This window comes from Solea senegalensis, linkage group LG8, assembly GCF_019176455.1.
Source record: "Solea senegalensis isolate Sse05_10M linkage group LG8, IFAPA_SoseM_1, whole genome shotgun sequence".
Lineage (NCBI taxonomy): Eukaryota > Metazoa > Chordata > Actinopteri > Pleuronectiformes > Soleidae > Solea > Solea senegalensis.
Genome location: NC_058028.1, coordinates 12,997,639 through 13,015,064, shown reverse-complemented (window position 1 = coordinate 13,015,064; position 17,426 = coordinate 12,997,639). Strand labels below are relative to the sequence as shown.

The window sequence follows — 17,426 nt, the reverse complement described above, 5'->3', positions numbered from 1 at the left end:
CGCAAATATTATGTGGTACTCAAAAGCTAGCGTTCAATAATTAAACTTTGTTACACTGGACACCAAGACAACCCTGAAGAGGGAAATTATCCCTATGTTTCTGATAAAATTTAACCAAGTTCTAAGGGGAAGGGTTAAAGTGACTTTTTGAGACATTTTTTTTGCAAGTGGTCGTCTACTGCAGGTTGGTTTTACACACGACAGGGCTGAACAATATTTCTGCAGCTATTTTGGAGGAGTTTAAAAAAAGTATAGAACTTCAGAAGGTAAGATGCTCTCTTCACTTCACTGCATCTGCCTTTCTGCAGTTTTGCTGGGTCAGATGAGTATGGTAAATTATTCTCATATAGCAAACTGCAAACACTAATCTGTCTGTGCAAGCTTGGATGTACAGTCATCATGTCTGGACTGAACTTCAGGATGTACAGTCAGAAACAAAGCTTCTTAAAGAGTTTTGAATAATCACAGGTGGAAAAGACTAATGTTGCAGTGTCACTTGTGTTTCTTTTTTTGTTTATGTTGGGTATATCATAGAGACAGTGTGGTGGAATTTACATCCACTAAGAACATTATGGGCAGTATAACTCAAAAATATATGGACAGATTTAATGATATTTTCAGGGATGTAGTTTATGGTCCAATTATTAGATTTTGGGGGTGATCTGGACATGGATCACATTTTGATTGTATTGACACCATTTGAAACTGAGTAGCTTTGGTTTACTTTCTCTGGTATTAGTGATGGCTTTGAATAAAGACTTAACATCAGATCTTTAAACTAAGGCCTCAAAGAGGAAGGAGGCACAATAGAGTGTCTTGTCTTCCTATTCAGAGTAGTATTGGCGTGTGAATCTGAACAGGAAACTGGGGGTCAAACAGCTACTGACTTTTTTTTCTCCTGAGAAGTAAAGTTGTGAAATGAATCTGCCCTGTGAAGGAGCATAATTGACCCAGTTAAGCGTTGTTACAGTTTCCGAGTGCTGATGACTGTAGCCCTTTCAGTAGCAACGCACACGAGGACTGTTGTGCCAAAACCAATTCCTGTATATCATGTTTGTGCTTTCAGTGTTAATATTTACGATACATCTTAGCACTTAAACGTGGTTCAACAAGTTGAATGTAACACGATATGACAATTAGTTAGCAGAGTGGCACTGCACTTAGCAAACAGATGTGTTGTAGACAGCTCCTGTGTCCACGGGCTCCTGTTTATCGTGGACTGGGTGTGTGTGTTATTGTAAGGCTGTTTTAAAAGTCCATCTTTGAAATTGGCCCGAGGTTTAGCGCTCCAAAATACTACAATTACTGTTTGCAAATTAGCTTCTGCTGACTAACCAAGTCTTCGTATCAGCTGACTAGCTAATTTAACGTTAGCAGCTATAGTCCTGCAGCAGGCGAAGATTGGCTAGCTTATCCCTAGTTAGCTGCAGTTAGCTAGCAGTCGCGCTTTGGGCACCCGACGCTGTGGCTAATGTTAAAAGCTAGTTGGCTTACGATGATCAACACAAACCTTGTCCATCAGTTTCCAGCATTTCTCCACTGTCTTTTTGTCCACGGCCCCGGGCTGGTGATGGGAGTGGAGGTGGTGATGGTGGGGCTGGAAGGCATCCTTCATCATTCCGATTAGCCCCCCGCCTTTCTTCAGGTTCCCTGCCATGTTCGGGCTCGGCGAGGGTCGGCCAGAGCGGCAAACAGGCGAGACGAGACAGGGGTCAGGGGGACCGAACCGCCGCCTGGAGTTAAGAGAACCGGGCGACGGTGATCCGGCACCCCCCGGCGAGGACAGCGCCTGATTGGCGGGTTCGAGCCAGGGTCCAACGGGGGGTAGAGGGGGGTGACTATTGGACGAACGCTTCCATTGGTGTCTAACACCAGTTTAGCCTGATAAATGCCCCAATTGTGGCTTCAACAAGCGCCTCACTCAGTCACTCACACCCTGCGTAAGCCTGTCCGTGCTGCTGCAGCTAGCTACGCTGCTCCTTCTCTCTCTGCAGGGAACCACGCAGGCTAATTAGCAGAGCAGACCTGTTACCCCTCGTCCTCAGCTGGAGCACAATGGCAGCGTTTCTCTGACCAGAAGCCTTGAAGTCCGGAGCGTGTCCTTTCTTTTCCACGAAACCCCGATATCGTTCCGCTTTTTTTCGTCAGTAGCAGCTCTTTTCGCCTGTTGTGTGTCTTGACGGGAAGTTCAGTGGTAGTGTGACAGTGTCAGCGTCCCTCGGCGGGTTGTGAGGCTGACGACAGCGAGCACTCGCCGATGACTGACGTGCGGAAGTGGCTCTTAAAACTGCGAACTCTACTCGGACACATGCGGGGAGAGGGGTGAATAAATAATTATGGGAATTAAACATTGCCCAGTGTTTTTTTCTGTTTCCCCCGTGACGTGTATGTGCGGCCCTTTCCTGCACGTCCCCTTCCGTTCACCCCCCTCCTTCCTCGCAACAAACTCCACGCCTTCCTTCTGCGCGTTCGCGGCCAATGAATGTGCTCGGGCGCGCGCCTACGCCTGTGCAGCATTCATAAAGCGGTCAAGAGGTGCTGGATAGAGCCATGACATTCTCCCAAAGCTGGCCGTGGTCGCCCCTGGCAACAGCGGACGCTTTGACTCATCTCACTAAAAGTGTCCGATTTCATGGCTGATGTGAGTGGGCATGAGCTGAACAACACAGTGGTGCCCCAGTCAAGTTAGGATTGGCTCAATAAAAAAAAAAGCTTTTGTCTTGTGTCTTTTTTCTTCTTCATGAAATTGAATCAGTTAATTTAAAGGTCTTGTGTTTAAGAATTAGTGACATCTAGTGGTGAGACTGCTGATTGTAACGTAATAGAAGAGTTTTCCTTTCACCTCTCCCTTTTATTCTCCTTTTCCCTCGTGTTTCAGGGAACTTTGGGGCCCTTCTTAAACTAGAAAGGAAGTATCTCTTCTTCAACTGTGTAATACTTCTTAAAAATGCTCCATCTGGTTGTGGCTTTTTTTCCACCTGGGCTGCCGTAGAAACATTGTGGTAAAAGATGGAGGCTATAAAAACAAATTCATTTTATTGGTATATAGTGGAGGAAATGTTGTTTTGTACTTATGAATGACTGAGTCACTGAGTCTAAATCAGACGAGGCACATCATTTTGTTGCTCTCAATAGTTTTCTTGTTGGTACTGTTGCTGCCATGGCAACTCACTCTTTAGCAACAAGTGCTCAGCAACACAGATTCATCACTCTGTCTGTCTGTGTGTGTGTGTGTGTGTGTGTGTGTGTATACACTTGTGAGCTCAAAGGACTGAGCAGGACAACGAACAAACATGCCTCCAAAGAAAAAGCCTAAAAAGACAAAAAAGACCACAAAGAAGATCCAAGAAAGAAGTAACATTGCTTGTCAGGAGATTTTGTTTTTTTGTCTTGCTCTTGTGATGCTAAATTGGCTGTTTTTGTCCTTTGTTTAGTTGCAGCAGGTGACAATGATTTGGAAGCAAAGTATAGACGTGGTGTTCTGGATATAGCCATCCTCCAGGATCACATTGGTGAGCAGCCATTTTTAATTGATTGTGTGTTCTGTAAATCTAAGCCAAAATGGGGGCAATTGTTTAACTGACTCTTAAACTCAAAATGATCACCTTCTTCATGGATCTCCATCGTTCCTAATCTTGCACCACTCCGATACAGTTCATTGAATTTCAGTTTTGTCCAGTCTTTGATGTCTCCCTTCCATTTATTGTTATAGATCATCAAAGTATGCACATTTTCTCTTCTTGATGCTATTTAGCAGTGCTCTTTTTTTGTTTTGTCTTTTTCTTGTCATTTGTTTTGTGCTCAGTCCAAGATATTTTTAGCATTCTTGTGGCTTTTGTTAGTGTCCAAGTTTCTGCCCCATACAGAAGTGTTGACCTGATGTAGCATTTTGCTATGTGTGATCTCATATTGATGCTGGTCTTTCTTGATTTGAAAACTGCTGCCATAGTCAGTCAAAGGCAGCTCTTGCAATTTCCGATTGTTGCTGTCTTCTGTCACCATGTGGCCAAGGCTGTTGGATTGACTTTGCCCAGATACTTATATTAACATTTGGCACAGTTTTTTTCCTGCTTTCTACCATTATTTTAGTTTTGATTGTGTTCAATTCCACACCATAATGTTTACCTATTTAATTTAAAGCTATTACTTCGTCTTGTAGATCCAAGCATTCTGTAATTGATGCTGTATCATCTGCGCATCTTAAGTTATTGATGTTGACTCCTCCGATGTTTACACCTTTCACATGTTTGAAGAGGCACAGTTGCAGACTGTTATTATCTGTACGTCAATTAATTTATTAGTAAAATGATAGTTGATGTAGACCAACAGAGTTATTGTTTTTAGTGGTTCACATTTAATCTATTATTCCCTTCAAGTTATCTGTCAATACTGATGTGAAAGCAGTACTCAGATTAGGCCTATTGGTAAACTGAACTGGTGTTCTCATTTTGCAAGAGACTCAAACACAATTCAAGGATTAAAAACATGGCATTTTTGATTGTATAATTATTATACTATTCTTTTAATTTGTTTCTTGTTGAATACTTTATCTAGCACGATCTCTGTCCCCGACATGAGTTACCGCTTACATCATATAATTCGATACTTGAACTGTAATTGGAGTATTCTACCACTCATTTCCACATTAATGCCTGCACGTGTGTGGGATTATCACAGCTTTACAGTGTGAGTCTGTGAAGATGGTCCAGTCTGACAGAATTGACCTGAGGAGACGCATGAGAGACATGGAGCAGAAGCTGGAGCATGAAAGACAAGACTACAGGGACGTCAACTCTGGTACAGTACAGACACAACATGAATTAACAATTAGCCTTGCTTTTAATAACCTGAGGTAAAACATGGGTCCTTAAGGGAGTGAGGACAAAGGGTTTGTTTGCTAAGGTTAAGGTTATTTTTAAGGAACAAAAGGTCTAATTAACTAGGGGCCTAAACTGACTTCAGAATTAGCCTCACAAACTTCATCAGCAATAAAGCCTATACGTATGTACTGTATAAAATATATACTGGCATAAATGTCGTTCTAGACTTTAGTCGCCAGTATAAAACCATGCAGATCGAGTTGACCAACAAGGTGAAGAGGCTGGAGACGGAGGTCAACGAGCTAAATGAAGAACTCGGTATGAATTCTTATTTTAAAATATATGCTTGAATGAATAAAAACAGGAGTTCCAGGGTCGGTGAGTTCCCAAATTAAAAGTGAAGGGATGTCTGTGCATGTGTCTGCCAAGCCTTATGTCAGGAGGTACTGAGGAGGGAGAAAAGAGAGCGTCAGCAGATGGAACAGGAGAAGGACGCCACCATAGCTGACCTCCGACACAAGCTGGACAACATGGAAATAGACTATGAGAAGATCCTGCATGTGAGTGTCAACACAAAGTAATTCAGCTAAAAGTCAGTACAAAGTGAAAAGAAAGTTCTGAAGTGAAGGAGCAGCCACTGATTTAGTTGGTTTCTAATCTTAAAACACCTTGTACTGTAACCTACACAGAGAAGTGTGTGCTAAGCCAAGTAAGATGAACATCATCACCTCAATTCTTATTCCAGCCCCATTTTCTGATTGCGATAAAGTGAGATCATCCTTGTGTGAACCCAATCTCCTGTTCAGTAAAAATGATGGACAGGGTGTATTACATCACCGTAATGTCAGGTCAGTGTTAACATGAGCACTTTGGACACAGAGCGGTGAGTCCAACCTTGTCTCTGCTATAACATCTGTCACACTCTGCACGACAAGTCAGATGGGGTGGGTTTTTTGTCTTTAAATTCTGGCTTAATTTCTGTTTAGTGACTATTGGGCTTGACTTAGTTGTGTCTGATTGATTGCATTTTGCTGAGCGTAGCAGTCATTCAACGAGCGTCCAATTCGTAATGGCCAGTCTGTGTAGAATTTGCTGTTTATTCAAAATTTAAATGGCCTTTTATCTTTGTATATCAACTACGATAAAAATAACTGCAGGTTGTATTTTGTTATGCCACGAGCAGCTACCAAAGTCAAACATTTTAAAACCCATATTAAAAGAATATAAACCTAAGATTTACTGAATCAGGTCAGATAGTCGAGCCCAGAGTTCAATCCAATTATGGTGAAGCAGCAGAATTGCGGGTTAAAAGCATTTCTTTTCTCATATACTCATGATGATGATTTGCTGCACAGTACATTCTTTTATAATTCTAAAGCAAATTATTCTTTTATATTGCACTCATATTTCTCATATTTTATGCTCTATGTCAGTTTAACTTTCTGCTTTGCTTTCTCTCTTCCTGCACTACCTTTTAATTTTTTTTATATAATAATTGGGTTTTGTTTTAGTGTTTCCAAATTTTAACTGTTATTTTTGTTTATGAAATGTGCTATACAAATGATGCTGCCCTGCCTTGCCATGCCTAATATCATAATAAAATCTGTGAGCTTTCCTAAAGGTCTACTGTGTAACATTTAGGAGGGTTCATTGGCAGAAATTTAATAAACATATTTGTTTAATCACTTTAAAAACACAATTTTAGATTTTCTTTGCCTTAGAATAAGCCTTTGATAGGCAAGGACCTGGCTTTATGGGGGACAGACAAACTGACCAAAGTGTATGTTTTGCATTTAGAAGCAGATTTACACATTTGACCTTTAACGTTGTTGCTGATTGATGATTAGTGACTTTCAGGAAACAGCAGAGGATCATCACATTGACAAACTTGAGTCAGGCAGAGACATATACATATAATAGTATAGTTAGCTTTCTCGACTGCTCCACTATTCACATAAAGAAGAACACTTGTTTACAACCTGGGTCGTTTAGTTTTATAAACCATACATTGTACTCATTACCAGGACTTTAGCGATGCCAGAGAGCAATCAGCTGTTTACAGTTTTATAAGATCCCCAGACAGTTTTATGTGGTTCAAACTTCCCAAGTAAGTATTTGAAAGTCTAAACAAACAAGGACATCAAATTGTAGTACTCCAATCTGAATTCTGTTTGCACGGAGACATAACTCACCAATTTGTTTGTTTACACCAGGATGTGAGACAGCAGCAAAACAAAGAAACCACTGTGTAGATGATCCAAAATAAAATGGTGCACACAAGTGCTCAGTTTCATATAAGAGCCACACTAATGATGAGGGTTATGCCAATTTATAGGCACATTACATTATGTCAAACCAATTATAAAAGAACATAATTTCCATCAGGACATAATAATTTGCAGTGCATTTTAGCGCACAGCTTTTTACAGACAGGTGATTAAGCTGGGAGCCATTTTAAAGAACTCAGCCAATAATTAAAACACTCAGATTGAAATATGTAATTATCCTTTTTTTTCCCCCACTCGCTTTCATGATATGACACATAATGTATTTATGCCTCTTGTTGTTCAGCATTCTCCTGGAATACAGCAGAGTTAACGGTGATTAAGTAGGGAGGAGATGAGATTAGATGACAAAGTGAAAGTTTTATAGCTTGCACGTCAATTTTACTAATGTTTTTTCTGCAGGATACTCTAGACAGCCTGACTTGCCAACTGTCTGTGGCTCGACAGGGTCTGGAGGACAAGAGCCCCACCCTTCATCAAAATTACAAGGGGCTGCTCTCTGAACTTGGTCAGAATGCACTGGAATTCTAACACAAATGTTGTTTTTCAGTGAGATGTAATGCTATTAAATATGACTCAGGCACCTCTGTTTCCATTCATTTTCTACCACTTTATCCTCCAGACGAGGGTCCCGGTACTAGGTGGGGGCTGAGAGGAGCGAATCCCAGCTGGTATAGGGAGAAAACCCTGAACAGGTTACAAGTCTATTGCAGGGTGAACATGTCCAAATGGTTTGATGAATGCCATTATAATGTAATATTTATGTAGGCTATAAGTTACAAGTGCATTCGTTTAGCAGGTAGTTCACCATGTATTGTCTGTAATGTTGTCTAATGTCCACTAGATGTGGCAAGTGACTGTTTATGGTGGGGGAGATTGTGGCATGTGAGACATTTTTGGATTGTATATGAGTATATGGGGTATATGGGGTTTTAAGTCAGAGTGCTAACCTCCTAGTGGTATTCCCTGGGCTACAGCTACAGCAATGACCCTGAGTTGCTCCACCGGGAGAACAGAACCTTGCTAGGTTGCCACTGCTACTGGCAGGTTCAACCTTGGTGGGATGGTTCCCAGGGGAGCTGCTGCTGGCTAATAGCACCTGCACTCCGTCTATAGCTGTTCAGGGCCAGTCACCTGTTCAGTTGCCAGAGCGGACCAAAACAAATTCTGGCGAACATAACGATTACAAGAATCGCAAAGAAATATCCACAAACTAGATCGAAGGTAGCCAGGCAGATGAGTAACTATGATTTATTTTTTTTAAAAGAGGAATATGATTATATGAGGATCAGGAACACACATTGTTTGAAATTAGTAAGCAGTCTTTTTCTGATTATAGAGAAGAAAGGGCTGAACTGTTCTCATTAACGAGACAGTATTAGCACCAGTATGACACTGCTGTGTTTTCATTCAACACACACAACCATGACAAATGCAATTTCTTAGTTAATCATTTACCTGCTATTAAGATAAGTCTGCACTCTAATAACCAAATAACACAGCAGCTAAAGATGCTTTAATCTGAAAACCAATATTTTCTCCTCAAACCACAAGGACTTGCTGTCTTCAGAGGGCATGTGTTTCTGTTCACTCAAGGTTTAATGTGGTCGTCTGCAGCTCACGTAGCTGTTAGTAAGGGAGCACAGAATTATAGAACCCGACAGAAGCCTGTGGTGGAAAACATATGCAGTCAATCTAAAAGTGCAACCTAAAGTTGCAATTAAAAAATACCATATACTAAATAAGGTAAAGACACATTAAAAGCCAGATTATTTTTTTCCACATATCAAAAAAAGACTCACTCTGCAGGGAAAATGCCCTTTTACTCCCTTTTATGTATAAACCACTAATGACCGGCTCTGCTGTCTCGTTCATCCATGCAAGTCATAATATGACATAATTACATTGTTAATACTGATACATGAATGTGCTTGCAGCAGTTCACGTTTGCACTTGGCATGGCATACATATTTTAGTCCAGTGCTTTTGAACTGAACAATAATCAGGCAAAAAATCATGAGCATATGTAAATGTAAAAAATAATAAAGAGTAAATAGCTATCCTATATTAAAAAATTGAAATGGGAAAAATATAATTCAATGATATTACTATTACTGTTTTTAATTGTTGTTGCACAAAAAGCATTTTGAAAAATATGAGATACTGCCCACGCTGCACAACAGTACTGAAGAACATTCATTATTTTGAACCATAATCCAAGGTCAGCAGCATTCAAGTTTTATCTGAAAAATTGTTCAACAGCTATGGACGGCGTAGATGTCATCTTGTGTGGTGACAGTTTAAAAGTAAAAAAAAAACGCTGCAGTTTTCTAAAGAATACTTGACAGTGAGCACTGGCTACTGCCATTCTCTGGAATCTGGTTTGTCGGCGTCTGTTCAGCTAACAGAACAAGTTGGCCTCTAGCTGATGAATTAAAAAAATCCACCCACTGCGTCTCAAGTGCATGATTACAGACATGTACACCATGTGTGAGCGCGCACTTCCTTTAACCTTCACACAAACCTGATCAATGCGGCACCTTTTCAGCCATCACGCAAAGGAGGAATGAATAGTGAGGAAACAGACCAAAGTAAATTAAGCTTCATTTTATTTCTCTGAAAGACAATCAATGTAAAGATGTTTTGTTGGACAACAACTGTCAGTAAACAAAAAAGCTGTATAACAGCCTTGACCGCATCTCACCAAGAAGATAATTCTTTCACTTCAAACCCTTTTCTTTGAACACACAACAAAACAGACATTTGAAATGAACTGCCAACAAATCAATAGGAAAGAAGAAGGAGGAAAAAAGCCACGCTGTGTGTTAGGTAGTTTCCACTGATGGGATGTGTGGGATGTTGATCAAATAGTATGCTTGGATCCAGTGGTAATTAGTCAATGATATGGTTTTGTTTGTGTACATGCAATATGCTAACCATGGGGAATTCACTCAAAAGAAAAGAAAGCTTTTTCGGCGAAGAGATGGTGATTTGGCAGTAGGAATGGAATGAATAGGTTAAACACTGTAATTAGAAAACTAAGAAGAAAAAAAAATGTTTTGGTTTCCTGCAACGGGGCATAGAACTTTTGAAGCTCTTAAATGAACTTCGTGTGAGTGATGTGTCAAGAAAAAAACACGCCAACATGGAATGAGCCGACAACAACCACCACTTTACACGTGTATGGGTCTGAATGACGACATGTCAACTATAGGGGTATTGGTATTGGTATTGCTGTGGTATTGCAACTGGGTGAGTTTGAAGAGTGAGGAAGTTTTTTTTTTTTTTTCACACACACCTCTGCAGGCACTCAATGCTCATCACGGGCTCCATAAATCGCACAGCATCGAGGCAGCGGCGGGTACAGACTTGTGGCCCTGAAGCATCAGGCAGAAGGAAAAGCATGAGCATGATGAAATAAACTTGACACAGCTGTGGCTCACAGTTGGTGGCGAGAGTTTATATGTGTGTGTGTGTGTTTGTGTGTCACTCTTGCAAGAGTGATGTGGATGTGTTATGTGTGCTGTGGACAACTGTGTGACGTGCAGGGCTGTGTGATGGGCCAGAAACGTCGCCACTAGTGCTGCAGTGGAAAGACTGTGAGACAGGCACTCAGAGAGGAGAGAGAGAAAGGCAGGAATTAAACTGTAAATCAGAGTTGCGGTGTGTTGTGTGTGGTTCACTCATTATCCTGAGGGGAGAGAGAAATATCCACTAAAATCACAGTGATGTATGCTCTATGGGTGAGAGGATGCATATACAGCACATGAGTGAGTTGTTTAACTCATTAGCCTGTGTTAGACGTTCTGCCCACACACATTCTCAGTTGTACACATGTTCATTTAATGATGGGAGATAGATACTGTATTCATCAGCTCACTTAGGGTTCACCCAACAATCAACCATGTTCACTCAACTGGAAACATATACATCCTCATAAGACCTATCCGCATACAGTATGAGCGCGTCACAACAAAACAGGCACACTTATCTGAATATTCCCTCCCAGTTAAATAATACACCTTCAAAAACAAAGTGCACTCAGACGCCATTTAGCACGACAAATCTGTACAGCTTAAAAGGCCCAAAACATCAGAGTAAAGAAGAGACAAATCTAGAACCAAGCAGAACTGTGCCTACATTAACAACTTTATTTATAATGGAATAAAATGTCAACATAAGAAAACTAAAGTATATAAAACATAGCAGCCAAGCCCGAGCATCTCTCTGTGGTCTCCCAGCAAAGGTTGGCCAGCGTTTCCATGGGGATTTGTTTTAATTCTTACTCTACTGCTCGTCATGGCTTCAAGGTGATTGCCAGTCTCATTCCTACTACACTTGATTTAGCACCTCTGTAAATGTTTTTGTCCTTAAGAAGTCAGCGTCAGCTAATCTCAAGAGTTTCTTAGTGACATTCAGGAGATGGATAGGAAACTGTTTTATAAAAACCAGTGATGACATGTGGGTGTTTTTTTCTGTACTCTGCAGTTTCCTTTTAAAAAGTTACTGTATTATATTAAGAAATATAGACGGACAATCAGTCCATTCCACACTTTGAGTGTGTCTAGCTGGCAAGTAAACACATCACACACTGCATGTAGTTCTGTATCTTTGTTAATGTAATTAAAAACAGCACTTTGGATGATTACTGGGGAACACTTTAAAAAGCACTTCTTCGGTGGGGTGACAGCAACTCATTACTAGAGGATTAGATGACGTGATTGACTCTTCAGCAGACGATAATTTGATTCCTTTGCTCGTCCATTTTTATCTCTGCATCTTTATCCTGTGGTGTATCAAAACGTGTCAGAGACTGCTGTGTTTCGTGGGGGTTCAGACAAAAAGCAGGCTGTAGTCAAAAAGACGCCATTTGAAGTCCTGAAACACTTTTCAGCAACCGCAACGTGACCTCCACAAATAGAAATTCCGCTTTTTTGGTGATCCAAGCCACACAGAATATTGAGAAGATTACAGCTTGGGTCTGTTAGTTGTCGATCTGCCACAGTGTCACATGATCACAGCTTCTGAAAGTGCTCCGAACAGTAGATGCTGTTTGTGTGAAATAATGAAGCTGTGGATATGGAATTGTAAAACAGGTGAAAGAATGGTTTCAAGTGTATGAAATAGTACAACCATGGATATATGACTGTCTGTTGGTCAAAGGTTTGTTACGTCTATGAGGTTTTTACATGGACATTAACATATTTGGATGTGGTCAGTGGAGTGGACACCTTCTCCAGGTTACTCTCTGCATATACAGTACAGCATATGCAGTTTCTAACCATAACAACCTGCATGAAGAAGATAGAAAGCGAACTTTGGGAGACGCTGCAGCTGTACCTTCAACCCATGAGGAGTTGGAGTTGGAAGCAAGAAGCAGTGACAAGAGGCAAATGAATGCCGACTTCCTCCGTGCAAGAGTCAGGCTATCATAGAGTCGCACCTTCAAACCAGTCGGCTCAGTGAGAATATATCAAGTCATATGTGTCACAGGATAGAAATTAACTGGTTGTGGTATGTGATGTGTATCCCAAATACAACCAAACTTAATGATAACCTTTCAAACTGCACTCACTGTTACAACTTCAACTAATTCGATTTGACTGATTCCAATAATGTAATTACAAAATGAAACTGGTACATAATTGATTTAATGTTGTCCCCCCCAATTTATAAATACATTCAATGTTTGGTTTGATTTTTGCAAAACTATGCAAATGTCAGACAGTGTGTAGGCTGATCTGAACTAGAAAACGCCTGGAAGCAGTGTTTAAAATGTCACATTCAATAAAGGTTTAACTGCCTTGACATTTAAAACAAGTTGAGTCAACTGCTCAGTTTTTCCTTTACCAGTTTAGATGTTTTTGGTTGGTTGTGATGTATGCTGGGTTTCATTTATAACACACACACACACACACACACACACACACACACACAGGCTTGTCCTCGCGAAACCCGAATCAACCTTGAATAATGTGAGATGAAGGAAATGGCGTCTTATCTCCGATGCGGAAGACTGTTTTTTTTTGTTTTGTTTTTTCATGAGAAATCATAAAGAGGACAGGTGGTGAGACAATAAATGTGCAACGGTGTCAAAGATGTAGGCCAGATGGGAGGAGAAGGTGATCTTGGGACACACAGAGGAGGAAATAAAACTGTGTGTTTTGTGTGAATGTGTGGATACCAGCCTTCATTGAAAACATGTTTTCAGCTACTCAGCCACCAAAAAGCAATTAGTCACTCAATGAGCCCTTGCCAACACCCCTGGACATGCATCGTTGTCTTTCAGAGATACCAACAGATAAACAATGTTTTAATAGAATATCACTACTATCAAAGAATGTCATTGGTTTTTGTGTCTTTTTTTTTTTCCCAGTCGAGTTGATTTTGTCGTCTTCTCAAGTCTGCGGCGCTTCCTCCAGCCATAAGGTAATACTTATTGTTCTTGGCCATTTCAAAATGAAACCACGTGAAGGATGACCTTGCATCAGTCTGTTTATCTCTGCAGCTCTTCGGAGGCAATATATGTTCATACAGCAAATTATCTGATATAAAAGGACGTCGCACCGCACCCCAAGAACAACAGAATAATAATATCCAGTACTGATAATCCAACAGAGGACACAAATAATTTAAAAACAAAAAAAGAAAGAAACGGCACAATGATAAATGACTGAAAATACTGCATAGTACAAATGCCCCATGGCTGTTTTTGCCTGTCCTCTTTCATACGGTTCAAAGGGCCAACAGGGACAGACCACAACGAGACAGAATCATCAGTTTTTCCAGTCTCCTTGAAAAAAAAAGTCAGGAGATTCCAAAAACTGACTGCTGGCTGTTGCCTCTCGGGCAAAAAAAACTTCTACAGAACTGTCCTGCCCTTTAAGACCGTGCTCCAAATTGTTGTATGAAAATACTACGTGATCTTTGATCCCTGGAAAGTAGAGAGGTGGCTGCCTGAAGAGTCAGTCCAATTGGAATCACCAGGTGTTATTCAGGTTCACTGCTATTTGTGGTCTTGTCCCACTCTATGCTCTCTTCACTGTGTGTGGGAGAGGGGATTGTGCCGGTGCCACCCGTAGGACGCATCCTCAGTCCCTGGAAGCGCCGGCACTCGGGGCAAATGCGAATGTGGCTGCACCCTCTTGCGACCAGCGCAGCCTCCTGGGCCAGTCTGTGCGAGAGGGGTTCAGGCAGTCCGGTGCCCCCACACAGCTTGCCATTGCTGAGGCTCACAGCGGCGGCTCGTGCGCGGCGCTCCTCCAGCGGTAAAGGCCGCGGCCTCATCACTGAAGCCGACCGCCGCCGCCTCACCTGCAGGCTGTCACGACACAGGACGATGCCCTGGAGCTCTCGCATCATCTCCTCACACACTGTCTGCTGCAGGCACACACACAGGGATAAAAGGACAGGGTAGAGGGGGATAAGAGAGGGAGGGAGACAGAGAGAGAGAGACAGAGAGAGAGGGAGAGAGGCCAGACAACTCACTGACTGACTGACTGGATCAGAACAGACTGATGGACATCACAGACATGAAACATGCACACATCATCTTTAATCACTGAATAGTGGGAGCCACAAAGAGACTGAAACCAGCAGTAAAAATTGGACACATTCAAACATCAGACACATAGAGAGACATGTAACACACTTTATATTTTTATATTCCCTGGACTGACGGTCTAGTGCTCCACTGGGCAGCTACAGTAGTATGTGATCACACATGTATATAATAAGTTAACCCTTAGAACACAGAGCATTTCGGCTGCTTTTTTCCATTACTATGTTTAAACATACGGTATACACAGAGGCTATATTTACAGTGTCTTATATGCTTTTTGTCAGCACAAACTAGGCAATCTGATGAAAAAAAACCTGAATTTTCACCAACTATATAAACATATGTATATCTATGTTTAAAATCGGATTAAATTGGAATTTAGAAACACGTCACAGTTCAAAGTTCACTTGGCTCGTTTTTATGAACAAAAGTTGCTACTTCTGCACAATCATTGCTACTTTATATCACTACTATGTGATATCAAATGAATCCAAACTTTGACTCAACAACACATAAGAAGATGAAACCCCCCTGCATTTTTTAAAGCCTGAATATGTGATCTATAAACGCACACCCCCAGGATGTCCATATAAGGAATTGTGTATTATTCACATGGCAATTTACCAAGGGTGCACCTGCGGCACAGATCCGTGTCGCGTGAGCACTAAGGGTTGAAGTGGAATTTCAGTCTATGTTGCTCAAGAAGAAGAAATCACATGAGGATTTTTTTGTTTTTTGTTCTATGACATTCTGGACTTTTATTGAATTAAAAATCACAGTGTGGAGTCAATTTGACACGATAACTATCAGGTCTCTGTAAAAGTAATTGTATCAGAAATAATTACAACACATAAGCATTTCTCTGAAAACACAGTAGCACAGCAAAAGTTCCTTTCCTAACATAATTAATCACGGAAATTGATGAGAGAGTGTTTGAAGTGGCCATATTCAGGATCACAAATCATGAATCAGGAAGATGCCTCTTAAAACAGTGCAAGAAAGTCCTCATTTTTATTCCTCCATCCAAATGAAGTTACAATACAATGTATATACTAAATGAATACTGCATTCTTTATACATTGTAGTACTCAGGATAACACTTGACTGTTTTTTTTTTTCACTTCAATGTAGAAATCTTTAATTTCCAAATAAACAGTTCTGATTCCCATAACAAGCATCTTTTGAGATAAGTGGATTAAGGCTAAGATAAAACAATCACAACCATTTTGTGAGCAATGATATTTTAACTGCAGTAAAGATGTACATTCTGTATTCTGTATCAATGTAAAGATATGTATGTATTACCAGTATATGTATGAACCATCTGGATAGAAAACAGTCCATATACTGGATGTAGGCATGTTGTGTTAGTGATGTACAGTACTGGGCAAAAGTCTCTTAGATTTGTTGTTTTAGCAACGCTGTAATCACCATACAGTATAATTATTTCTCAATCACATTATGAAAATACAGGAAACGTTTATGCAATTTTGAAATAACAATAATAATATTAAAAAAAACAGCTTCTACCGGTTAAAGTGTCAAGTGTTGCACTTGAATCCTGGTTCTCCTAACTTTTGTTATTTGTCATACAAAAGGTCTATTATGCCAGGTTCAAAACATGTTTGAGCATTACATAGACTCATAAACCCATACATATATAAGACCATCTTTCACTCACATCATTTCAATCTAAATGCCAATATAGAGTTTGACAGACATGAAAACAGCAAAGCTGGTGGTGCCCTTTTGCACAGTACTGTAATTAGGATGCATATGTATTTGGTTTTGTGCTGATTATGTATTAGAGTTGCCAGAGGAAGGCTTGGTGTCAGGTGGATCCAGGGGAATAAGACGTAGACGTCTCCTACACCTACTGTCAAAGCTTGGCACAGTTTGAAAGTCAAAGCAACTGGTTGAGGAGGAAGGGGAGAGGGAGACAAAGCAGATGCAGGTTAGATAGCCCTCTCTCACCTCGTTTCCTGGTGTTTGCCTTAACATCCAGACAAACTCCAGCACTGCCATGAAGATAGCCACCAGCAGGCCGCACACCAGCACCACAAAGATGCCACCGATATTCTCCATACCCAGACCTGGAGAGACAAGAGACGAGGTAGACATGAACAAAAAAAGTACTGAAATTGAAATGAGAACCAGATGATTAACTTGAAACAAACCTTTAGCTCGGTGGTCCTCCTCCTTTGGACACTTGCCACCATCCCACCACTTTCTTTTGAGGATCTCCAAGCGATTGTCCTCCTGCAGCTTGAGAATGGCCAGGTCAAACTCATCACGGTACACTGACCCTGGTGGGAAGAGAAGGGCAAAGCTCACAGACACACACTGCAAAAAATACATTTCCGTAGAGCTTAGAGCTGTATCTCCTGTCAAAAAAAATGACTTGTTTCCATTTGCAAAACACTATTGACATTTTTATTCTGGCTTTCTGTAGTACATGTGAAATGACATCACTCCAAAATAACATTAAGAGTTAGTTTCTCACTTGTACCATTTTCTCCCAAGATAGCAGCTACTGCTTTGGATTTGCTGAGGCTTTACTTTTCAATATGAAATGTGACATTTATGGTGGCGCCTCCGACTAATGCCTACAAGATGAATTATACAGCGACTTTTAATGGTAAACGGTCTGTGTTTATATAGCGCTTTTCTAGTCTTGATGATCACTCAAAGCTGCTTAACACTACAGTTCTGCCAGTCAACCATTCAGTCCCATTCACTCACACTTTCATACCGCACATC

The 17,426-nt window shown here is 40.8% G+C and overlaps 3 protein-coding genes across 5 annotated transcripts in view; 1 reads left to right on the top strand and 2 right to left on the bottom strand.

The window, feature by feature from the left end:
• cbl (Cbl proto-oncogene, E3 ubiquitin protein ligase) overlaps positions 1 to 2,335 on the bottom strand; it is a 31,932-nt gene extending 29,597 nt beyond the window's left edge. The window contains exon 1 of the mRNA XM_044031783.1: positions 1,511 to 2,335. Within this exon, the coding sequence (XP_043887718.1) occupies positions 1,511 to 1,657 (147 nt within the window). The 5' untranslated portion in view covers positions 1,658 to 2,335. The remainder of the gene's footprint in view (positions 1 to 1,510) is intronic.
• A 110-nt stretch (positions 2,336 to 2,445) lies between these two features.
• ccdc153 (coiled-coil domain containing 153) lies at positions 2,446 to 7,688 on the top strand. 3 transcript variants are annotated; one of them, XR_006360871.1, is made up of 7 exons: positions 2,446 to 3,354; positions 3,435 to 3,512; positions 4,678 to 4,797; positions 5,046 to 5,138; positions 5,250 to 5,380; positions 5,566 to 5,668; positions 7,508 to 7,526. XR_006360871.1 is itself a non-coding variant. In XM_044031784.1 (6 exons), the coding sequence occupies exons 1-6, from the start codon at positions 3,294 to 3,296 to the stop codon at positions 7,634 to 7,636; spliced, it is 612 nt and encodes a 203-aa protein (XP_043887719.1). In that variant the 5' UTR covers positions 2,446 to 3,293; the 3' UTR covers positions 7,637 to 7,688. The 3 variants fall into 3 exon arrangements, 2 of the variants coding, with proteins under 2 accessions (XP_043887719.1, XP_043887720.1); XM_044031784.1 differs by lacking the exon at positions 5,566 to 5,668 and having other exon boundaries at positions 7,508 to 7,688; XM_044031785.1 differs by lacking the exon at positions 7,508 to 7,526 and having other exon boundaries at positions 5,566 to 6,435.
• A 5,996-nt stretch (positions 7,689 to 13,684) lies between these two features.
• The window catches only part of grik4 (glutamate receptor, ionotropic, kainate 4), a 240,088-nt gene continuing 236,346 nt past the window's right edge, over positions 13,685 to 17,426 (bottom strand). The window contains exons 19-21 of the mRNA XM_044032697.1: positions 16,844 to 16,972; positions 16,641 to 16,759; positions 13,685 to 14,485 (exon numbers count right to left, since the gene is read on the bottom strand). Coding sequence (XP_043888632.1) covers positions 14,096 to 14,485; positions 16,641 to 16,759; positions 16,844 to 16,972 — 638 coding nt within the window. The 3' untranslated portion in view covers positions 13,685 to 14,095. The remainder of the gene's footprint in view (positions 14,486 to 16,640; positions 16,760 to 16,843; positions 16,973 to 17,426) is intronic.